Source organism: Chrysemys picta, chromosome 1 (assembly GCF_011386835.1).
Source record: "Chrysemys picta bellii isolate R12L10 chromosome 1, ASM1138683v2, whole genome shotgun sequence".
NCBI classification, from domain to species: Eukaryota; Metazoa; Chordata; order Testudines; family Emydidae; genus Chrysemys; species Chrysemys picta.
The window spans coordinates 17,409,825-17,435,266 of record NC_088791.1 but is presented as its reverse complement, the minus strand read 5'-3'; the positions used below and the strand labels follow the sequence as shown (position 1 = coordinate 17,435,266).

At 43.1% G+C, this 25,442-nt stretch overlaps 1 protein-coding gene across 2 annotated transcripts in view; it reads left to right on the top strand.

The window, feature by feature from the left end:
• FRMD4A (FERM domain containing 4A) overlaps nucleotides 1–25,442 on the top strand; it is a 529,915-nt gene that overhangs the window by 120,111 nt on the left and 384,362 nt on the right. Inside the window, exon 1 of one of the 2 annotated variants that reach the window (XM_065553618.1) lies at nucleotides 9,841–10,085. The exons of the other annotated variant lie outside the window; for it this stretch is intronic. Coding sequence (XP_065409690.1) covers nucleotides 10,053–10,085 — 33 coding nt within the window. The 5' untranslated portion in view covers nucleotides 9,841–10,052. Of the gene's footprint in view, nucleotides 1–9,840; nucleotides 10,086–25,442 lie in introns of those variants that run through there. 2 annotated transcript variants of the gene reach the window in all.

Sequence of the window (25,442 nt, the reverse complement as noted above, 5' to 3'; positions counted from 1 at the left end):
ACTCCTATTAGCACTAGTGGAAGGCAAACCTATAAATCTCCCCTGAATCAATAGGAGAGAAAACCACTTACATGTGTTCTTACGTTGATTCTATTTAATCCCACCTTAGGCTCAGAATCGTGTGTTAGGGGATGATGATCCACTGGTTTGAAATTGTTTTTAATAAGCAAAGTAAGGGAAAGAGGGACGGACAGTCAAGAAGTAATGAAGAACTTGTACATGTAATTGTAGATTAAAAGCAGGTATGGAAATGCTTCGGGAGATAGGATTCCTACCAATCCCCGCATACAGGTGATACATGGATTTAGCACTGTAAAGTGAATTAGCTAATTAACTTATTGAGCCACTAGCTGTTATCTTTGCAAAATAAAGGACAACTGAGAAGGTTTCAAAGGACTGGGAGGGGAGGAGAAAAACTGGCTTGGTTCCAACTTTCAAAACAAGAAAAATAAATTTAACAATGATTTTCTTGTTAATTGAACCTTGTCCCAAGTAAAATAGGGAACAGATATTAAGTGATCAGATATATTTGGAATACACCCCTCTATTCACACCCTGCACACTATTGTAATAATCTTGGCACAAAATGTGCCTTGTAAGGTATCATTTGAAAACTCATTGTTTGCTGGTCAGTATTGTCCTGGTAAAATATATATGGCAACACTGTAATTGAAGTTATAAGATTCCCTTGTATGATGTTGTTAACACATCTTTCAAACCACACAGCCCTGCCCAGGAAGAAGTCAGGTTTGTCCTAAACAAAAGAAGGTACGTGTGCTTGTCTAAATTTGCATTTAAGCAGTAAACAGACTCACAAGCAGGGAGTGAAAACAAAGGAAGTTGAAACAGGTGGGGGAAAAAGCAGGGAACACCCTTGGACATAGACTCTTTGTCTCCTGGGTCTCAGCTGGCAATGTTTTTCAAGAGGAGGACTGAAACTATAAAACAGAGGGACAAACCCCACCCTGTCACTCCCGGCCCATTGCATCTGAAGAGACAGGAAGCAGTTCTTGGACTCTGGGGGAGGGGTCCTGACTAAACATATTGGTCAGTAAAACTGCTGAAAGCACTGGGTTAGAAAACTTTACTTTGCATCGAATATAGTTTGTTAGGCACCAGTAAGTGTTTTACCTCTATTTTTCTTATAACCATTTCTGACTTTTATGCCTTATTACTTGTACTCTCTAGAACTCTATCTTGATGTAGTTTATAGATGTGTTTTATTGTTTTATCTGATCCAGTTGAAGTGTCTGAGTAACTCCATTTGGGTAACAAGTTGTGTGCATATTATTCCCTTAAAGGAATCACTGCCTTAATATATTTGTAGTATCTGGGGGCAGTACAAGACATAGGTTTCTAGGGGAAAATCTGGGAGTGTGCTGGGGTCACCCTGTGGTAATCTTTAAGGCTGGTAAGAGCCCAAGTGTGGCTGGCTGGCTGCAGATGTATCTGGGAGTGATTTACATGCTGAAGGCTGTATGTGAGCAGTCCATGTTGGAGGCTACACTAGGAAGGCATTGTAAAGGGCACCCAAGATTACAGGGCAGGGGTGATGCAGCTACTTGTTAGTCTGGATTGTACCCTAGTATGACAATGTTCTCCTCACCAAGATGAACAATAACCAGTAATCAGCACACTTTTATGATAACAAATGAAAATCATAGCATACAGCCTTAATCCTTGTATCCAATAGAATTAGAGACTCAAGGACTGCAGTAGATGTAAGATAGGGTCTATTCCTGCTCTGTGAGCTTTGCCATTGACTTCAGTGGAAGGAGATCAGGCACTTAGATTTTAACAAAGCATTTGATAATGATCAAATTATATATTATAATAGTTCCTCATGAAATCCTACTTAAAATAGTCACTCAAATTCACTTTGAAGAAAGTGGGGATAGTTGCTTAGATTGAAACTGTCTGAGCTACAGCCATGAGGTCTATGAATATAAACATCAATGTGTCTAGTTGGGGTGGTGTCTAGTGGGGTGTTGGAGGGATCAGTATTTTCCATCTTGATAAATATTCCGGAAGGAGTGGGGAGGTTGGTAAACAACCCATTGTGCCAATAAAGACAGAGAAGGGATCTAAGAAGGTCAGAAAGATGCGCAGAAATGTCTTTGTATTACAGTAGCACATAGAGGGCTCCTAATGAAATTGGGATGCCACCAGGCTAGGAACTGTACAAACCCATAGTCCTAGACAGTCTCTGTCCCAAATAACTTCCTGTTTGGCTAGTGAAGGGATGGGACCGGAAACAGAGGCATGGAGAGTTGACATATCATGCTCGTGTTCACCAAGCAAGTCAGTGGGAGAGGCTGGGATAGAAGCTAGGTCTCTTGCGTCTCAGTCCATTGCCTTAGCTTCTCTCTCTCTCTCTCTCTCTCTCTCTCTCTAAATACAATGAAATTCAAACTACAAAAGTGAAAAAAATAATCTGGAAAATAATAAACTGGGCTGCAGGGAGTCAGTAAAAGGGAATTCCTTGGAAAGGTTTGGAGCTCTTGAAGCACAGTAAACTAGATATCAATTTGCAGTGCAAGATGCTAATAAAGCAGCAGGAGTGTATAGATGGATCACATCACAGAGTAAGGAATGAAACCATGCTTAGAATGCTGTGTATTGTTCTGGGCTCTTGATCAGAAGGAGATTGCTAACGTGGTAGAGGAAATTCAAAGAAGAGCTACAAATGACCAAGGGACTGGAGTAAAAATTGAAAAAAACAAAATGTTTCACTTGACTAAGCAATGCCAGGGTGTGATGGTTCTCCGGGTGCCCAGGACCATAAGTCACCTTATTTATCCCACCCCACCCCGCCTCCAGCAAGAGGAAGATTTGTTTGTGCTTAACTGGGTGACATCTCCCTTACACCTCCAGTCTGTTAGCCCCCCAAACAATCTGCTCTGGGCTATGCCAGCCCTTACTTTGCCTTGCAGGTGAACAGTAGGTGCACCCCAGTCCCCAAGCCGCTTTGAGGCATCCCCCTGTAGTATTCCGCCTCTTATCCATTGAACACTCACCATAATACCAGGTCTGCTGTCTCCAAGGGAACAGTATACACACCAGCTTGGCTGATTCAATTCAGAATCATCTTCTTGTATAATACCACAGCACTGAGATATATTTATAGTGAAACCAATCATATGTTTATTGTCAAAGATCAAGATTTAAGAGATTGTAAGGATAATGGAAACAGAAGAGCTATAAACAAAATCAATAAATTCTTTCTAGAGACTAAACTTAGGCTAACCTGCTGTCTAGAGCAGACTTATCTCACCCATTGCTTTTTGCAGCATTTCCAACCGAGGCTGGTTGGGATCCTGTTTTCATCAATATAAATGCATTCTCCATTTACTTTCTAGGTGCAGGGTAAAGGGGTATATTTTTGCCTTCCCCTTATTTCCCAGAGATAGGACAACCTTCTGTGGTTCAGTGTCTGGTGTCTTGTCTATCTGGTGTCTTGTCTCCGTGTTGACTTCCCATCCCTCTGTTGACTTTGTATGTAAATAGGGCTTCCGTTGTGTTGGCTTACAATGCTTAATTTACATGTGAAACCATATAAACAGGTGAATATACATCCTTTGTCTGGCAGAAACCTGTTAATCAACCCTGCCTTGATTCAGACTTTAGGAACACTTTCACTAGACTTTTTTACATAGCACCTGTATGTACATTTCACAGCAATAGTAATGAACAGTGTGATCTTGGCTTTCATTTAAGATCTTACATTAGTCATTGTTGAACCAGAACATATGTACCACGATCGGGATATCCTTGTAATCTGCTTTCCTAGTTGGCATTGAGCGGTTCTTAGGGTCACACAAGGTGATGCCATGATTCTCCAAGTGTTTGAAAGATGTGGTGGCTGAAAGAGGGGCAGGACTTGTTAAGAGTTGACCGAAGTGGTATGAGAAGGATTAAAATGCTGAAAAGGAACATTTAGGCTCATCAGGAAAAAATGTCTGACAGCGATTATTAGAGGGTAGAATAATCTTCCAAGGAAAAGGGCATAAACCCTAGCCCTAAAAATCAGTGGAAATTATGTGCTAATATTAACCTCAACCATTTAATATTTCTCAAAGCCAGAGTTGTTGGAGGTTTTACAAAACAAACTTCTGTAAAGATCACACAACGGCATTCTAGGGCCTGACCCAAAGAAGTAGTGGGCGGAGACTCCGATATTCCCACCCCACACAGACATACACCCCATCTGGCTGCACAGCAGGGCTCACAGTTGGAGCTGTGACTGGGAATAAATCCTGGGCTCTCTGTGGTATTTTTAGAGTCGCTCTTCCAGGTACAGTCACACTTTAAAAGCTTAGTCTGCTGCTCAGTTCTGATTTGTATTGAGATGCTGATTCTGTCAGGGCAAATGCGTGAGAGGGAAGTTAAAAGGAGGGATCTGCTCATAGGTTTTTATCCATTCTGCATGCAGTGCCTCTCAAGAACTGTTGAAAGCACCGGCAGTGGAGGGGGGGGGGGTTTCTAGGAAGCACAAAGTGGAGGGGTTTATGTTGTGTGGGAAGCTCCTTGGTCCTTCTACAAATCAGGGTGAGGCAGCCAGTGAAAGAAGCTGTTTCCACTGACTAACATGGTAGACAGGAGTCTACCTGTACAATTCAGCATTTCAGTGAGAGATGCCTTTCCTGCAAACACATCATATGACACTAATGGTTTCCTCTTTAATGCCCTGCCTGCCCTGTATAGAGCTAAGGTTTTCTCTCCTGTTCTGAGCATTGTGCATGGGGCAGTGAGAGTATTTGTCACTTACAGGATAGGCGGGATGTCACCTTACATCAGAGACTGTGTTCTTACAGAGAACATAATGGTCAGAGGTAGTGTTCTCACAGAGAACATAATAGCTGTGGTTTGCCTGAGATGTAGCTTTAAAAACCGGCATTTAATTTGACCTAGATCTAGACAAGGATGTGGAGTCCTTGACATTGCTATCCGCAAAAACAGTTTCTTTTATCCCATTGTGTTGATTCATTCACGCAATGCAAACACACTTAGCGTCTGTTGCTATATACATAGACTGAACACCGTGCCCTGTCTGGATGATTGCAAAGTGCATGAATGAGTCATCCATTTTACTGTTGAAAATATATATTCATACAATTTGTATGCTAATAAAAAGCTTCACACATGTCTTGATAACATCCAGGACCACAACTACTCTAGTACTTAGGGAAACAGAATAGCTCTAACAACAAGGAGTCCTTGTGGCACCTTAGAGACTGACAAATTTATTTGGGCATAAGCTTTCGTGGGCTAAAACCCACTTCATCAGATGCCTCTGTCTGTATCTGCACGAGTTTCATCATGAAGTTGATGGATTTCTATTTCATACGGCTAAATTCAGTGCCTTGCATGGTGACAGGTTTCAGAGTGGTAGCTGTGTTAGTCTGTATCCGCAAAAACAACAAGGAGTCCTTGTGGCACCTTAAAGACTTACCATGTATGATTTACCTTTACTCAGCTGAGACAAAGGTAGGAGACTCACCCAGATCGCAAAGCAGGCCAGTAGCAGAGCTGAAATAGAACTGAAGTGTCCTGATTCCCAGTCAGTGCCCTATCCACTGGGCAATTCTGCCTCTCCCTGCGCTAGGATGTGGATGACTCCCACAGTTTATTCTCAGCTCCGGACTGTGTGGCCACGGGACAATCTTTTCTGCTTCAGTTTCCCCATCTATTAAATGGGGATGATCATGCTTGCCTATCTCACTGGTGTGTTGGGAGACCAACTGTATCAAACTGCTCTGAGGGCAATGGATAGAGCCAATATGAGAGCAAATAATTGTTATACTGCCTTTGGGCAAAAAGTTTTAACTACTAAGATGACTTTGGTTTAAGCTACTTTATTTGTTGGCCTGTAGCTTAACATCAAGCCTAAGATTTTTCCAAAGTGCCTAGTGATTTTTAAGTGCCTAACTTATAGAAATCTTAAAACGAAGGTTACCAGCTCTCACTGAAGCTATTCTAGGAGATTTCTCTCTTTCCCCCCCCGACGTAATGTCATTTTCTTAAAATAGCCTATTAATATCTCCTGGATTGCTAGTCATCAGGAGACCAATGCCAACTCCAGGCCAATCCTGGAGGGTTGACAACTCTACTTAAAATGTCCTGATTGTCAGAAACTGCTTAGCACCTGTCCTCAGGGCTCTTTAAAGTATCTCAACATGGGCACCCAAAATTACTTGTCACTTTAAAAAAATCTTAGGAGTAGACTTTAACAGTCATAATATTGCTTTGTGAGTGGAATGGAACAACTGAGAAATGGGGCATTTAGATCTTAAGGATGCAATCAAATAAAGAGTTGTTTTTATTTCTTGAGTGCCATAAAATCAGTGCCATATGGGATGGGCTGTCCATGCAACACAAGGCAGAGCAGGTTAAATTAGGTCAATTAACCTGATAGGCATCACCTGGTGGAGACCCAGGGTTTCAAAGGCCAATTGATGAGGAACCCCAGCTGGCTAGGGAAAGGTTGAGCTTGTGTAAAGCAGCAAGCTGAGACCAGAAGGGAGCTCCAGAGGAAGTAGTCTACGGTCACTCCCTGGGAGAAGGGTGGGGGAGTTTGGGGTGACAGTCTGCCAAGAAGTTACAGGGAAGTAGCCTATAGTTACTCCCTGAGAGGAAGGAGTTTGGACCAGTAAATCCAGGGGGACAGAACAAGGAAGTAAGGAGTCCTGGGAAATAGCCACATGGTCTGGGAGCAAGCAGACTGTAGTTCCTAGACATGGGGTCCCTGGACTGGAATCCAGAGTAGTGGGCTAGGCCAGGTGGATTTTTCACATCCCTCAGCAATGTAGTTATATCAATATAGGTCTGTAGTATAGACCTGGCCTTAGCTTTAAGGCACCCCAGATTGCATTTGTCGTGCTGGCAGTCTCCAAATAACAAAACCCACAACTCTGCAAATGTCTTGTAAAGGAAACACATGTGACTATATGAAAGTTACAGGCTAGAATAAACACCGACCAAAACACAACATTGTTACAGACTTACCTTTCTGATCAAAATCCTTCTTTATATGTAGTAACAGAGGAGTTCAGAAAAGAATCGACTAGCCACTTGGGGGGTGGAGGGAGGGATTTATAACTTCACCGTTAAAATGAATCCTCTGCTGAGACAGGAACTCAAAGCATCATCCGTCTAACCTATCTTCAGTAGTTTTGTGGGTAATGCACAGGACTAGAACTCCCTATCCCACATATTCAAGTTAGGGAAACTGAGGCACAGAGCTTATGGGCTCGATTGTGACTTTAGGCCAAGTCCTCACCAAGACAGTAGTGCATGAGCTGCATCACCCTAGGAGTATCCCCAGTAGCATTGGACCTCAAAGACCCCTCTTTGAGTTGCAGTGCGCCCGCCCCCACTACTTCCTTGTTTGATTGGGGTGGGGGGGGTAGTTTACTGGCCTATACCAGTAGCAAATTCTACCACCTCATGCACTAGCTTGGCTACACTGGCCAGTGAGTGCTGGGGTGGAGCCAACATTACCTATGTCCATCTGCTGTCCCCATTATTCAAAATGTATCATGTAAACATGGGAAATTTTCAGGCTTTTGGTTTTGGGTTCTGTACTCTTTCCCATTTTTCCATTGAAAAAGGAGGGCATGGGAGAAGCGGGTGGGGGGGGGAAGAAAATCTGTACATTTTTCATTTTTATGTGGTGTGTTTGAATTTGTTTCGAAATATTTTTTGCATGGCCCTTTTTACAATGACAGGATGTTGGCCAGCTCTAATTAGGAGTAAGCAGGTGCACACAGCTCCCACTTACCCTTTTGCAGGCTACCTGGATGTTGGGCCTGCAGGAGTATCTGGGCTGCTCTTACTCCGTTACGTGGACTTGTATTCCAAATCACAACTTGGCCCTGAGTAACTTGATTAATATCATGCAGCAAGTCAGTAGCGAAGCCTGGAATAGATTCCAGATCCATGTCTCCCATTCTCTTGACGTATTCCCAGGACTACGTTGCTTCCTTCTAATGTGGGATTTGTTTTGCTGATACTATGGGTGTAGTGCTTTGGCCTCCATTTGTTAGCATCTGCTATTTAATAAGAGTCTAACAAAATGCAGGAAAAGCTGTGAAAGAAAAAGCATCATAGCAATGAAATTCATACTCTTTTAAAGGCAAACGTTGCATTTATAGCAAACAAGCCACGAAAAGAAAAGCAAGCAGGAAAGACGCTTACAGTGTTAAATATTCATTAGTGTTCTACATGCTGCACATTCTAAAAATAAGGTATGTTCAACATTGCTACAGTAGATGATTGGGATTCCCCCCCCCCTCCCCTTATAATGCCATAGCAATTCAGACTGCTGGGAAGTCACCGTGGCAACACCTTGATGCTACCTTTTGTTCAGCTGATGATCTGACTGGTCACATGATCCCCGAGCAGCACACACAAAATGTAACACAGCAGCTGATCTTATTGTCCTATTTAGTGACATAGTGAATATACAGGTCACCATAAGGAAACTTCGCAGGGATGTATATCAGGCATGACAAGACAGGACAGGATCACTGATTGCCACGTCTCTGAAATGTTACCGTATTGTGAATGACTCTCCTTTTGCTCCATTTTATCACAGCGTACTGGTGTATAAAGACAGCTGGATCACCATACACCCCTTGATTAAACACCTCTAGCAAAGATTGGTGTACTAGAAAGGTATTCTTTGATCATTTTAATTCTATGTAAGGGTATGATGGTGATTTAGGACTTTGTCCTGCAATGTGCCATGTATTCCTGTGTAGAGTGCACTTGTAGCTTCCATTGACCTCAAAGGGGATTGAGAGCGCTCAGCATATTTCAAGACCAAGCTGTCCTTAAAGGTCAGACAGAGCCACAGAGTTTGGACCCAGATCTAAACTTTCCCAGCCTTTGTGTGTGTTTAGAGTTTAAGGATTCGGTTCATCTATTGTTGGGGGTCAACTACAAAGCTTGGACCAGTATCTGGATTCACATCCTTTCCCTAAAGAGGACACGATCCCATGGAGTGAGGACAGGGAAACGCCCAATGCAGTTGGCTTGCTGCTCTCCAACCTTAGGCTAGGTCTACACTACCCGCCTGAATCGGCGGGTAGAAATCGATCTCTCGGGGATCGAATTATCGCGTCTCGTCGGGGCGTGACAATCGATCCCTGAATCGACGCTCTTACTCCACCAGCGGAGGTGGGAGTAAGCGCCGTCGACGGGGAGCCGCGGAGGTCGATTTTGCCGCCGTCCTCACAGCGGGGTAAGTCGGCTCCGATAGGTTGAATTCAGCTACGCTATTCGTGTAGCTGAATTTGCGTATCTTAAATCGACCCCCGTAGTGAAGACCTGCCCTCAGAGCACTGGGTTCCTTTCATCCCATCCGCTTTTCGTCTTTCATTTACAACTGAGAGCAGCAGCCTTGAGTGAAACAGACAGGGGGTGGGTGTATTCAGCATCCTCCTTGACAGCACAAGCCCTCCGGAGTTGATACTCAGCTGTTCGAGAACTGCCTGCGGTGGTGAATAGGTATCAGATGTTGCTTAACATTCTGGATCAGGATGTTTAAATAATAATAACCCAAGAAAATCTACTGCCCAGCCACACCTGTAATTCTGACTTTTTGTCAGTCTTTTTACCGACTCCAGAGAGTGGTGACTTGTCAGCCACACAAAAGGCGGCTAGAAAATGCAGCCTATTAATAACATAGGCAATGCAGAGTCCCGGACCCTCCACACTTGTCCCGTGTGAGCTGATCCCTGCGCTTGGGCTAAGATCACTTGTCCTGTGCTGATCGCATTACGTAAGACAGGGAGCGTTTGTCAGCGACTCTGGTACAAATCTAGCTACAGGCAGCTTAGGCGGAGAGGGGGGTGGCGAGAGGAAAGCTCCACCAGGAACCGCGCGCCACAGTGCTGCTGGTTTTAAGTTCGCCAGGTTGGCTCGGTGGCTCATCTGCTGGGAGGGACGCGTCCCTGGTGGGTCTTGAGGTGACGCTGACTCCGGCCATGGGGGAATGACTGAGGCAGGGACTAAACTGGAGGACGGATTGGCATGAGGATCCAGCCACAATGGAAGGGCTCCTGTCTCCGATGAGAACCAAGGTAGGCGGGGGGGGGAGCATTGTTAATGCCTTGGGAAGCTGCTGTCACCCGGGGAGGCGCGGGGCTGTCTGGGCAACCGGGAGACTCCTCTCGGCTTTTGTCTCCCGGCTCTTGCACAACTGCACTTGGGAAGGCGACTCTATGGAGACGCGAGCGGAGCCGCTTCAAAGGGGGATCACCCCTCCCCCATCACTCTTTCTTGCCAGAGAGGACCTTTGTCCTGTCCATGAGTTTGCTTTTTGGAGGAGACAGACCGCTCTTTATTGGAGTGACCCATCGGAGAGGGGTGTGTGTGTGTGTGTATATATATAGAGAGAGAGAGAGACACCCAGGGCGCTGTGCCATTGAATGACAACCCGTGGGGCTGCTGTCGGGTGCCGGAGTCACACTTTCCAGGCGAGGAAAAGCGCCCAGCTGGGCAGAGACCGGCGCGTGCTCTTTGCGTGCGTGCCGACCTGTGGGTGCGAAACAGAACGAAGCGTTTTTCTGAACGCTCTGAAAGGGAAAGTAAAAGTGTTGCACGTTCCAGGCGGGGGTGGACTGGTCCCCCCCCGGCTGCTCCGCTCTCCCACTCTCCTTAGCGGGGCAGCCTTCGCCTTTTTCCATTCGGGAACTTTGTGCTCCCAAGTAAAAACAGTCAGACGGGGAAAGTCCGGTGCTGGGGTTGGTTCTGCAAAATCTGGTGTGTCAGAAAGGTGTTCTCTGATCCCTTTAATCCCACAACAGGGTATGAGGCGTAGCTATTGACAAAGCCTTGGCTGGGATGATTTAGTTGGTGTTGCTTCTGCTTTGAGCAGGGGATTGGACTAGATGACCTCCTGAGGTCTCTTCCAACCCTATGATTCTATGAGGGTGATTGAGGACTTCATCCTGCCATGTGCTAAGTATTCCTGTGTAGAGAGCGCTTCTAGCTTCCACTGACATCAAAGGAGATTGAGGGCTCTCGGCATATTTCAAGAGGGGGGAGGGGATCCCGAGCCTACATTACCCAGTCGCCACCGACACATACTGGAGCAGGTGAAGCGCTGTTGGGCGACCCAGCTCCAGTCGGTTGTAGCTTGAGAGTTCTCAGCAGCTGCAAGACCGCCAGTGTGAGACTGTCTAACATGCGAACCATTTAAGGGGGTGTATATGTCTAGAGAGAGAGAACTATTAGATTGGCTGTTTTACAGTTCTGCTACCTGGAGATCTGCATTGATACTCTGACCTTCATTATTGGGTATTTTTCACCCTCTGTTTCCAAGCTTTTACTGTTAAAAACACTATATTGCCAACAAAGGGCTACAACTTATAAATTATCACTTGGATACAGGGTTATCACTGTCTCGCTCCTTTTTTGCTTTACATGGTAACATGGGAATGAGGAAATAAATGGGGGCATCCCAATTTCTTGTTCCCGTTATAGTGTATCCCCTCTGCTAGGCATTATCAACAATGTTGCTGATGGCATTTTATAAAACGAAACATTCACATGGTAATTTAGGGTCATGTATCTGGACTTACTATGATTAAAGGTGAATATGCACATCACACTTAATTCTTTTAATGTGCTTTTTTAAATAAGATTTTTTTTCAACAAGATATAAAAGATTGACAACCAGTTCTCATCTTCCTTTGCACAGAGGGAAAGTCTATAATGTTTGGGGTGATGTTTCCATTGTGTGTTCCTGTATCCACCCTTTTGAAATTCTCGCCTTAGGCAAGCTAGCATGGTATTGGTGCGTTATCAGGCTAACGTTGGAATTACAGTTGGATGTGAGTAATATCAGCACCTGCAGTATCCTTTATATTAAATGCACACACAGCTATAAAAATGATCGAGTAAAAGAGGTGGAAATTTAATGCCAGTGGGCTGGCCCCCTGGCCATATATTCTGCTTGTCAATCTAACTTGCATCGTAAATGCAGCTGGAATTTAATAGTAATACTGTTAATAAGACTTCATGGTGACAATTATGTCTTCAAGGTTATTTATTGCTCCTTCAGAGGAATCTAGGGAATTTAGACCCAGACCTCTAGATCCTGTTTTGTTCTGATAGAATACTAAGGGTCAGACTCTGATCTCCATTATCTTGGTGTAAATCCAGAGTAACCCCTTAAAAGACAGATCACCATTTTGTTTATATTGGTGCCGGAGTAACTCCACTGAAGGTATAAGGCCAGATTCTGAACTTGGTTAAATTGGGGTAAATTTGGAGTAACTCCATGGAAGCTGATGCAGTTACTCCAGAGTTACGCCATGTAACACAGGTCAGCGTCTGTATTTAGGTTTGTGTGCAAAAGCAATGTGAAAATTCCTTCAAGATACATTTTTAATTCACTTATGTTCTCTCCGAAGTCCTTGCCTAATGGAGAATTGAATATAAATTCAATAACCTCACAAAATAAAAGCTTACTGTAAATGCAGATAGAATTTTTCCATTGCATTATGATGAGGTGCAAATAAACAAATGTTTGCTTTTAAAATGTAACTTTTCATTTCCTGAAGTCATGTGCAGATCTATTTCAAATGCTCAGATCTAGAGAGCATTTTAAAACAAACGCACACAGAATACTCATTTGTCTACATGGATAATTAAAAGCAATGGGCCTGCTTTTTATGTACATCAAGTCCCTTTTACAGTACTCTGGCAGGGTGAAGGGGTCAAAAACTGCATTCACACCTTACTCTTTTTTAACGGTGTAAAGAAAAGGGGCCTTACTGTGAATGAGGTTGTTAGTTTTAAGATTAGAAACACTATTTGCTATGCTCCTACGTGAGACTTCAGTCTGTTATTTTGCATGGAAGTTGTATCTGAATTTCAGATTCCATAAAATGTTGATCCATTTGGTCACTGAAGCATGCTAGGTTTCTGTATAGCATGGTTACTTAATAACTTAGCAACACTAGAAAATATTTGGGGTAAATTGGACATCAAACGGTAATTGCAGTACACCATGTAATAGACTTCACCAGACTAAATCATGGGTGCTTAATGCATTTATATCTTAAAATTTGCCTAAATGGCACATTAATATGTGTAAGGTTAAGGCAAAGTAGAGAAATGTGGTGGTAAGATAAAATTAAGGCAGCTAAGTGCAATGCACCTGTGAACCTTGACTGCATTTTTGTGTTGATGGGTACATTTCACTTGGCTTAAAATAAGGGAGTGATGCACTACCACTCTGGGATAATCAGACTTAATTATGACATTAAATATTACCAGCACATATTATCAATTGGATTCTTTGTTCTGCCTAGCATGGTTACTATTAATAGAAATATTAAATGAACACATATGATGGTGATGCAGCATACCATCTTAAACATGGAAGTTGATGGAATACAGCTGGTCTTTAAAAGAAGGAAGAAATGTATAAATATAACTAGACACTCCCTTTTGATTTGTTTTATAATCCTCAAGCACTCACAGTTCTCCTTAATCCTCAATGCACTGCCTTCAGTGAATTATGTTGGCATAAGAATTTCAGTAATTTCAATTTCTCGGCAGCTAACACATGCCAATGTATGCTACTGAATTTGCAAGCACCTGGCTTGAACCATGCAAAATTGGCTAACTGTATTCTTTTTTCTCCTGGGGAAGCATGGGTTTGCAAGGGGACGAGGGGAAATCATCAAAGCAATATGTTTTCTTTGGACTGACAGAACTTTTGAGTGAACTTTTCATCTGTTCACAAATATACACAGAGGGTAAATGGAGATTAATTACCATTGAATTTACTAAGCCTTGCATCTAGAGATAATGAATTTTTAGTGTTTTGTATACAGAGAATTCAGCTAGGGAACTCAATAAATACTGTGTGCAATATTTAGATAGAGCTTTTAAAACACTAATGGGGCTGTTCTCTATTATTAAATCTTATTAACTTTATCTGTTTATTATAGGTTCTTGGGATTAGCAAATTCCTGTGTTACTGTTTTTTGTTGAACCTTTCTTGTGACTACATTAAAGACTCTTTATTTTTCAAGCACTAGATCACTCTTCTGAGTGGTTGAATTACCCCTTGTATATTCTATAGATAAGTTCACTACTTACGAAGCAATGTTGATAAGCCCTGGAAGATACTGCATCCATGTTCTGCCTGTGTTCTATAGGCTTTCATCCCAAAGCATGTCTGGGTATATAATTAAATTTGAACGTCCATTGTATTTATCACAATCTCTAAGCATGTTACAATTTTAAGCCCTACATTTTAACAAACTGCAATAAAAATATCTTCTTAAAAAACAAACTTCCAAAAGTCTTGCCAGACCCAGCATAATCACCTTCATAGCCGAGGCATAAGCACATAATCCAGCTGCCATGAAAGACTACTTCACTTCATAGCTTCCAGCATAATCACCCCCTATTTCTACTGAATCTCCTTCCCCTCAGTATTCCTGCCCAGGAAAAGCATGAGAAAACAGATTGCTTTTGCAGCAGGTCATAAGCTAGCAAATCCCAACTCCAATGAACTAAGGCAAGAAGCCAGATCTTTAGCCATGGTCTTCTCACTGAGAGCATCCAGATCTCAGCCCCTCTTCTATACCAGGGGCCGTTAGCTCAAGTGCTTGGGAGGATTGCATCTGCCACAGCATTGCACAAAGGTAGAGGCAGTCTCTCAGGTAGATCTTCCCTAATTACATGCTCAATCAATCCTGGTGATTTAAAGGAGTGAGATAATTAAAGGGAAATCATTAGTGATTCATCTAAGGCTGGATCTCTGAATTGCTGGGTTTGGAGTAAGATTGTGGAGGTGAGTTTTAAAAAAAGCAGACTTCATTAAGAAGAGATTAATTCATGTTGGATAATGGGAATTCTGTATAATGCCATAGAAATTCCCTACCAGTGGGACTAATCAGATCAGTAAGGGCTCTGTGATCTGATCCACTGGGAGTATTTGAGGTGTAAGGTTAGAGAGAGAGAGTGTGTGTGTGTGTCGGTCTTGCCTGTAATATTTTGCGGTCCTTGGAAATGGATGGGGTGAGGTAGAAAGGTAAAAAGCACTAGAAGTTCACTGAATTTTATCTATCGCCTTATTACATCACCCTGTGATGGAACTATACAAACTCCACGCAGGCCGAAAAGGTTAATGAATTGTGCTCACTGCAATCAGCCCTGCCTGATACACCCGTGGGTTTCAGGCCTGTAGGAAGGGGGCTGAAAAGGAGAGAGCTGGTGCAGTTGTAACTGGCCAGGAAGGAGAACAGATCAGCTGCTGTCACTTGAGAAGCGAAGCCTGGCTAGAGCCAGGAACCAAGAAGGATTATAGGCAGTCATAACCTCCCTGAGGGAAGGGCAGCCTTGATGCCAAACTGTTTGGGTTTATCAGGGACTTGCCCACTGGTTGTTTTAGCCTGCCAGGAAAAGGGTACCCCCCCCCATGGGGAAGGCTGGGCTCTGAGAGCTGAGGGCAGGCGGATGAATAACCTCATAGGGGCTGAGAACTAAGCCCCCTGGGATAAGAAACTCCTTTATTTCATGTTTGTTTTGGGGATGGCAACTTTGGACTTCATTTTGCTGGGAGGGGGTGGTTGAACTTTTGTAGTGACCTTCCAGAGGGCCAAGTCTTAAGCTACCAGACTGATCTGGAAACCACACTTGAGAAACTAAGGCAGAGTAGTTGTGGCAGGGCTCTGTGCTGCAAGGAGGTGCCTGGGGCAGAGATAGACGCTAGCACTGTAGTAATAGTATTAATCCTCACATGACCACTGTCAGGTACGAAAGTGCTATATTATCCCCATGTTACAGATGGGGAACTAAAGTATATGGTTAAGTTTGTGACTGAGCCAGGAATTAAACCCAGGTCTCAAGTCCTAGTTCCATGTTCTATCCACTAGACCATACTTTCTACACATGGACTGCAACTATAAGTATAAAATTAATAAATTGGGGATGACCCTCCTTTATGAATGTACAGGTGATTTAAGCACAACGCTCTTTCCACTGATGTTTTTCCTTCTCAGTAGTTGACATTTGTACATCTATCTGGGGGGAAAGAGTCTTGGACTATGCTTTGAAACAGTTGTACTGTGGGAAATCAAAGAGTTGCACACAATTGATTATCTCTTAGGCCCAACCTTGCTCCCACAGAAGTCAGTGGGAGTTTTGCTATTAACCTCAGTGGCATCAGGATCAGCGCTTTAATTAGGACATCTCATCAGTACGAGAATATCTGTTAGTGCAATTTTGTCCCCTCATGCCTGGTAGGGGAAATGGACTCAAATGGGAAATCAACCTGGTGTTTAGGGGAGCGATTAGGAGTTCCAGAGGAGGCATGAGCTCCCCAGGAGATGTGACAAAGGGATATTTCTCTCCAATGCCCTAATCTCACTCCTGTTCCTGCCAGCTCTGTCCACTTTTTGCGTCTTCTCCAGCCAGCTCCAGGCCCCTTAGTGAGTAGGAGTTGGTGGTGGATTGTGGTGATTAGAAAACAGGATGTGTTCCTCTTGGAAAACTTCAGCTACATGCTAAAATTGAAAATTTTCAACCCAAAACTGGAAGTTAGTATGAGATTGTAATGTAATGAAAGACTGCATCATAAGGTGGATGCACAAGGGCACCGAATTAAGATTGCACGTGAATGGCCAATATGAATAACCATGAATAATCATTGGGCCAGGACAAGAGAGAGAACCACCAGGCCATAGAGACAAAGGGCACACACCTCAGATGTAGAAGTTACAAGTTCAAGTTCCTGCTCCACTGGCTATTTAGTTATAAGAAGTGGAACAGCTTCAACAGGAGAGGTTGAATGATAGCCCAGGAGGTAGGGCACTCTTCTGCAATGTGGGAGACCCAGCTCTAAACGCCTTCTCCATGTTGGAGAAAGGCAGGAAGTGAACCCTGCTCTTGCCTGCCAAGAGTACCTTAATCTCTGGGCTACAGGCAAGCTACTCCTCTTCCTGCATTTCACGAATCTTGTCCTCCTTTGCTTTTGCCAAAAATGCCCCAAAACAAATGTCAAGTTACAAAACGATTCAAAAAGTTTTTTCAACTTTTTGACATGCTGGAAATTTTGAAATTCATTCATTCATTTTCTGTTTGACCTGAAATCAAACTTTTTTTATTTTATTTGGAACTGCCAGTAAACCAAAATAGCCATTATTTGCCCAGCTGTATTTTGTGAGTACCTCCTACCTGACAGTGATGTGTGAGCAGAGGTTAGTTTTATCCAAGGAAAAAAATGTCCTAGTTCTTCCAAAGTATAAGTAAATATGTGGTGGTTTTATGAAACGATTTCTTGCTTTTGTTTTTTTCCTATGGCTGACGTGCTTATGGTGGAGTTTGCATACGTGGCCTTCCATATTCAGAATGGCTCTGCCATGCTTGAAGTAACTTCTTTGTAAACTACAGTATTCCTTACAAAAGCCTATATCTGACTAGTTTGATTACAGTAACTTGGTGGGACAGTAGATAAAGCTTTCTAAAACAGGCACAGCTTTCTATTGTATTAGTTTTTTAAAAAGACAGTTTAATCTTTGTACAATAGTGGTTATTCTGTCTTTCTTGAATCACACGCATTTTCTGGTGGTATTCACTACCTTGAGCGCTAGTTTTCTAAGTAGCATGCACAATTTTGCTACCAAGGTAAAATGTCAGGGAGATTAAGCAGAAAATGTGACCTTTATTCACTGTTCTGTAATCTATGATGAGCTCTTTTGGCGTTCTAAATATATTTTTTTTGCTTAGTCCACAGCTTTATCCCAGAGGAATAGGTTGGGGTTTTTTTTTAAAGGCATTCTTGATTGGATAGTAACTCTGTTCTGGTGCTTCAGAAACCACCAGCAGAAGCACCACCAATTAACTACGAATTATTCAAGGTATGGCGGTGTTTCTCATGGATACAAAGGCTAGAGGGAAGGAGGAAGTGGAGGTAAAAACAAAAGAACGTTTGAGATTACACCACATGGGCAGATACTCTGCTGGTTTAACTCCATTAAAGTCAGTGGAGTTATGCTAGCAGAGAAGTTGGCCAGAGACTGGCTGAATCCGAAGAAGGATATAATTGATTCTATTGATCATTTTGTGGCCTTAAAACACTGTGGTGGAAGCACAAAAAAGTAGGTAAAATCATAGAATCATAAATGGCCCTTCATTGTCTCTACCTGATGATCAGGTTGCACAAAAAAGCAAATACACATTCATTTGTTTAAGGCAGACTGTGCTTATGTTCTTAAAATGTGTTTGGCAAGCAATGCGTAGCTCTAGCCCATATCAATAACTTTGTACACATAGTACATACATCACAGAAGAATATTAATGATCACGGAGTTATTAGTTTGCCAGTGATGCATTACGTGCCTCATGTAGGGTATATACCACAACAGAAGTGTTTCAGGTGTAGTGAGTACAACAGTCTCCTGAGTTCCTGACACAGTAGTGAACACCCCAAAGTGCCATGTCCTGAGGGGGCGGGTAGGGGTGTCGGGGTAAAGATTATACATTTAAAAACTATAAATCTTAGACATGTTTGGGAAAAGACTGAGTTACCTGTTAAACCTCCCCAGAAGCAAATCTTAACTCTGGTCATTTACATACGTTTGATGGAATTTGTCTGTTCTCCTGCTCCATAAAATATAAGTTCAGTAGTTTATCCTCCGGCCCTAGAAATGTCTGGCATGTGTGCTTCTTCCCAGAGACCGGCAATACTATTAAAGAGACACATGCAGCCAGGGCCGGCTCTAGGCACCAGCAAAGCAAGCAGTTGCTTGGGGTGGCAAATTTGCAGGGGCGCAAGAATCCAGCATGGGAGCTGAGAACCAACAGGGGGCCCTGGGAGCTGTAGTTCCTTGGTTAGCTCCCTGCCTATAGAGCCAGCCCTGGAGCAGGGAAAGAACTACATTTCCCAGCATTCCCTTGGCCGCAATTAACAGGAAAGGGAGGGGGAAGGAGTGTGGAACTGAAACCTCATGCTGCAGCTTGCTGTGAATAGTAGGGACAGAGCCAGCTCTAGGTTTTTTGCCGCCCCCCCACCCCAGCCCTGGATTCTCCCCCGCCCACACTCCCTGCTGCCCCAGCCCTGGGCTCTTCTCCCCTCCTGCCGCCCCACCTCTGGCCCCACCTGCACCTCCTGCCGCCCCAGCCTGGGGTTCTCTTCTAAAGAAAGAATGGGGTGGACTAAATGGACAGTGCACCTCTCTATCTGAAGCCTAGCAAGGGAGGTACGTGGATCCCATTCGAATTTAAAATGAAAAGTAAGGGAGGGGAGGCTCTACTAGGACCTGGGCAGCTTTAGATACAGTACCAGGCATGTAGGAGGATTTACACTTCTGAGCCATGGAAGCAGAAATTGACTTTTCTTTTCCAGATTTAGCTAATATTCAGAAAGGGAATCTAGCACCTGCCTTCCAGATTTGAACACCCTCAAAATTCAAGAGTGCTCAAGCTCAATTTGGGCAGCTGTTACTTCATTTCTCCCCAATCAAATATACTGATCCACTGTAACTTGCTGTAGGAAAAAGTAGACTAAATTGAGGAAGAAATGCTTCCCAGTGGTTATTAGGACTGGAATTGCTATTTTCAACAGCCATTGCTTTTTTTTTAGTTTTAGTTTTATTTGTTTAAAAGGAAGACAGTGATATTGCATTGGCAAATTCCCCATAGAAACAAAGAATGGAACAAAAGAATAATAAAGGCACCTCAACTTTTCTTCATTTATGTAGGACAGTCTTATAATATGCATCCAGATATCTTTCAATCACACAAGCTGAAAATTGTTCCACTTTACTGCCGTTCTGTAACCATATGGGAACCAATCCTGTCTGTGCACATCCAAAATTCCTGCTGAATGACCCGCTCTGGGAGCGAGTTACCAGTGACCCAGGGCTGGGGCTGCAGGAGGGTGCAGTTTGCAGTTGGGGGGGTGGGGAGGAGAGAGAGAGAGCCCCGGGCTGGGGGGGGAGGGGCAGCCAAAAATTGTTTCGCTTGGGGCAGCAAAAAACCTAGAGCCAGCCCTGCTTGTAGCTGGAAGGCAGAAAGTAGAGTAGGTGTAGTGCTACCGGGAGGGGGAGGGGAGCATTATTCTACAAATATCAGACCTCTCACATCTTGCTACTCACCTGAGGGTTCTCTGCCACCCTCACTTCGCCTTCACATAGGCTGGATTTTTGCCTAATTTGAACAAGATCGTAACTAGTTGTAGGCCTTTCATTTGATTCCGCATTCAACCTGTTACGATGATGGCAACTCTCCTAATGTAATCACTGGTACTGACGCCCCTACAGCGATCACTCTCTCACTTTGGGACAAACCCCTCCACTGCTCTAAATGGACGTAGTTCCATTAGTCAATGGAATGACCCTGATTTTTACACCAGCTGAGGGTCTGGTCCATAGGGGCATATTTTCACCCATTTGGGTGTTCTGTATGGGGGGGTTGGGGAGTGAGAGAGCAGGAGGGAGCCCAGCAAACTTTCCTTCTGACACCCTCTAGTAAAGTCACACAGCAGGTAGAGACGTTAACTGCCTTCCAGAGTTGGGATGCACAAGGGAGGTGAAAGCCATTAGCATTGCTAGTGGCTTGTGGGGGGAGCATCTGGGCAGGGTGTAGGTGGGACTACGGCTCTGTTTCTTTCTTGCATGCCACAATAGCGCCTCAGATCTAATAAAGGACACCTTGTCCTGCATTCCCCAGATGTAATGCCTCCTCCCACCAGCATTCCCAACCACCCCATTCCAGATACAGTTCAGCCTCAACAGAGGCATAGCTGAGCCCTCTGTTATGCGGGGAATAAGGGTTGACCTCCATGGAGCTACGCTGATTTGCACCACCTGAGGATCTGCTCCAAAACGTGTAGTTACATGGAGGGGAAGAGGAAGAAGAACTTCTGTGACTACTCAGAGCTTCAACCAAGGAACCCCACACTCCTAGTAGTAGCTTCTAATTACTCGGAAGTGCAGAAATGCCTTCAGAATATTAAGTGGTAGATCCACAGCTGTTGAAAATTGCCATACTCCCTTTAAGCCCATGAGCCATGATGACCTGCATCAGCCCCTAAAAGTTGACCTTTTGGTCAGCACTTTGCTTTCATCAGGGTTAAGAAGTTGATGAAGCCCCACCTCTGAATCTTGTCCATAGGCATAAGTGAGGAATGATCTTCCTGATTAAAATAATTCCTTGATGAAATGCTAATGGTCTTCTCACCCGCACACAGAGAACATAGGATTGCAAGGGAAATACTGTTGAAGTAATACACTCTAAAGGATAATGTACTACACACTTCTGCTGAAGTCTCCCACAGCGTTTTATATAAAATGAAAAATTAAAGGTGTTGAGGGCCTTCCCTTAATTATACTGCTTCTGTCCAATACAAGTGCACTGACAAATCAAATGCAATTGCTTGTATATGTGCTGAAAATATTAATCAGGAATTCAGTTGGTATTAGTGTAGATATAACATGTAATTCCATAGGAAAGTCCACTGTGATTTGGAATTAACCCTCTGGCACCAGGATTTTCTGGCTTGACATGCTAATGCAGAATGCGTAGTGCTAATGATGATGGGCTCTCCAGACCTGCCTGTTCCAAGGGATTAATTAATAACATGATGTGAAAGTGTTACACAATTTTTGGAGAAAGGAAAAAAAGGGGCAAATGATTATTTTGCTGAATGGGGATATTAGGATTTGTGAGAAAGCTGAGGTGGCAGAAGTATAATAAAAACGCTTCTTGCCAAAGCACAGACAAATGTACAAATGTCTAGGATATCTTAAATAAGAAAATGAATAAAAATCATATAAATGAATAAGTGTGTGTGTTTGGGGGGTGGGGGAATAAGTGTCCTTGTCTTTATGCTTGCTGCTTTGATATGGGAATGGGCTGCTTTGTAATGGGTTTGTTGAGGCTCTGGGAGAAACTGTCTGGGGGCCAGGGACATGCTTTCCATAGCTGAAAGCTGATCCTCTTCAAAACTCTGCTTACCATTCAGAATGCACCTGTATGAAAAGAGCACTGTGCTTTGAATTGCACTTGGAACAAGTCACACAGAAAACTCTCCCTAAGGGCCAGCCCAGATTTTATCCTAATGCTGGACAAGACTTGACTGAGTTCAGAAGGGCTTTTTCTTTTCCTTTTTAAACTGGAATTCTAAACTGGCTAAGAGGGTTTTAATGCAGCTCTCCAAATATTCTTCTAAAAAGAATACATCTCTGGAAGAAGTATGTCTTAGAGGGGCAGTGCAAATATCACTACCTCAATCTCTCACCAACATGCTTCTACCCTGGTCTGGAGGGACCCCACCTCTAAGACTGAGAAGGTAGTTCAATGGCCAATTCAGTTATTGGCTTCTCTGAGCCTGCCAGTCCCTGCTGCTGTTGAACTGATGGTTTTGTGATGGGAATGCTTTATACCAACGTGCCCACTAAGAGAAAGTCATAGGTTCCAAGGCCAGAAGGGACCATTGTGATCATCTAGGCCAGGGGTCAGCAACCTTTCAGAAGAGGTGTGCCGAGTCTTCATTTATTCACTCTAATTTAAGGTTTCGCATGCCAGTAATACATTTTAACGTTTTTAGAAGGTCTCTTTCTAAGTCTATAATATATAACTAAACTATTGTTTCAGAGTAGCAGCCATGTTAGTCTGTATCCTCAAAAAGAACAGGAGTACTTGTGGCACCTTAGAGACTAACAAATTTGTACTTGTACTAACAAGTACTCCTAAACTATTGTTGTATGTAAAGTAAATAAGGTTTTTAAAATGTTTAAGAAGCTTCATTTTAAAATTAAATTAAAATGCAGAGCCCTCCGGACCGATGGCCAGAACCCAGGCAGTGTGAGTGCCACTGAAAATCAGCTCGCATGCCACAGGTTGCCTACCCCTGATCTAGGCTGACCTCCTGTATAACACCGGCCATACAGCATCCCCAGAATAATTCCTAGAGCAGAGCTTTTACAAAACATCCACTCTTGGTTTTTAAAACTGTCAGTGATAGAGAATCCACCATGACCCTTGGTAATCTGTTCCAATGGCTAATTATTCTCTATTAAAAATGTACACCTTATTTCCAGTCTGAATTTGTCTACTTTAACATGATCCAATGGCTGGAAGTTTTCTCACCTAGACTGAAGATCCCATTATTAAATTTTTGTTCCCCATGTAAATACTTATAGCCTGTAATCAAATCACCCCTTAACCTTCTCTTTGTTAAGCTACATAGATAGACTCAAGGAACAAAGTCATGTTTTTTAATTCTTTACTTATTCTCTTGGCTCTTCTCTGAAGCCTCTCCAATATTTCACCATCCTTCTTAAATTGCGGGCACCGGAACTGAACACAGTATTCCAACAGAATTGCATCAGTGCCAAATTCAGAGGTAAAATAGCCTCTCTACTCCTACTTGAGATTCCAGTGCTTATGCATTCAAGGATCGCATTAGCCCTTTTGTCCGCAACATCGCACTGGGAGCTCAGCTGATTATCCACCACAACCCACAAATCTGTTTGTGTCCCTGTTTCCCAGGATAAGAGCCCCCATCCTGTAAGTATGACCTATGGTCTTTGTTCCCTAGATGTATACATTTACATGTAGCCATATTAAAACGCATATTGTTCACTTGTGCCCAACTTACCAAGCGATCTGGATCGCTGTCAGTGACATTTTAATGATGACCACTGGACATATGTACAGCATGGGTGGCCAACCTGCAAGCTTACCCCTGGGTCTGCAGCCTCCAAAATCCTTGATATGGCTCTGTAGCCCTTGGAGACTGCAGGTCATAACATGCATTGTTCTGCCTTGAACCAAGCAACCTCCATCTTGCTTCAAGATGACACATTGTATGCTGGGACCTGTAGTCCCTGCAGGATACACATGGCTAGTAAAGAAGAAGGTGGCTGCAATCTGCTCAGTTACATGTGAATAGGGTGACCAGATGTCCCGATTTTATAGGGACAGTCCCAATTTGGGGGTCTTTTTCTTATATAGGCTCCTATTACCCCCCCCCCACCTCATCCCAATTTTTCACATTGGCTGTCTGGTCACCCTACATGTGAATTAAGCGCAGCCCTTTGGCTTTTGTCAGATTGTCAATGCAGCAGTTGGGCAATGTTTGACCAACACTAATGCACAATGTGAATTCAGAAACTTTCTTGATTGAGTATTAACTAATTAAGAATCCTAGATGGAAACGTTAATTCCTACCTTAACCCCACAGACACACACGTGTTCTATTACAGACTACATTGCCACCAATTGTATTTTTAATTGTTGCGTTTAGACCATCTCATCGATCTAATCACAGCTAAATAAGCCCTATGGTGTTTGGCACAGCAAAGTTTACTGAGATGTTTCTTCAATCTGCTGGGCTGCCACCAGTCAAAAGCATAATGCTAGTGAGAGGAGAGAGAACATACCCTACTTTAATACATTGGCTATTACTTTGGTCGTTCTGAATATTATCTCCCAGGCAGCACAGAAGCAGCTGGGTGACATTATCAGTAATTGCTCAATATTGTCATCACATTTGCTTACAAGAAAAGTAAAGCAACAGACTATCAATCAGCTCACAGAATATTCATAGTTTGATCCTAGTAAGCGCTTTTGAATGTCATGGCAACCGTCCCATGAGCGACAATTTTGTACTTGATTACTTCATGCTACATTCCTGACCATGGCGGTGTTGCTCCATTAATTTTACTTTTAAAATCTCATTTGTTTTTATAAGCTATGCAAAACATGCAGCGCGTATTTACTCATGCATCCTTTCTGAAATTTGATATAAGCCAACAGAACTGCAATGTGTAAACACTGCACTGTATGCATAGCTGTTATGTAGCCTGTGAGATCCTATGAAAGCATTTTTCTTCCTATATTTTTTGGAATGTGACTTTTGGAATTATGTATGGATGTTTACACTGAGACATTTCTGCTGTATATATATTTTGAAGATCAGACACATCAACAACAAAAGAATAATCTGTCATGGCTTTCAGACTAGGAGAAATAATTGATCTTGATGACAATTGTTTAGGCTCCAGTCTAGCAAAATACTAGTTATGTAAATAACTTTAACCACAAAAGTCAATGAGATAGTATTGCCAGTTGCCGTGAGTCAGGCCCCCAAAAATCATGATGACTTTTTAAACCTGTAAATATGGGATTCTACTTTTTTGCCTCCTGCTTTTGGGGTTCACATTTTCAAGCTTTCATCCAGAGCCATGAGGGTTAAAAAAAACTTTTTATGAAACCTCAGATTGACATGTGATTTGTAGGGCTCCAGCAGCCAGGACTTGAAAAGGAAAAAAAATAGATATCACAAAGCCTATGATAAAAAATCACAAGAGGTGACAACACTCCTGGGATCAATCATACGCTTAAAGTTAAGCATGTGCTTTGTTGGATTAGGACCTACATAGCACCTTATTATGAAGACGTATGCT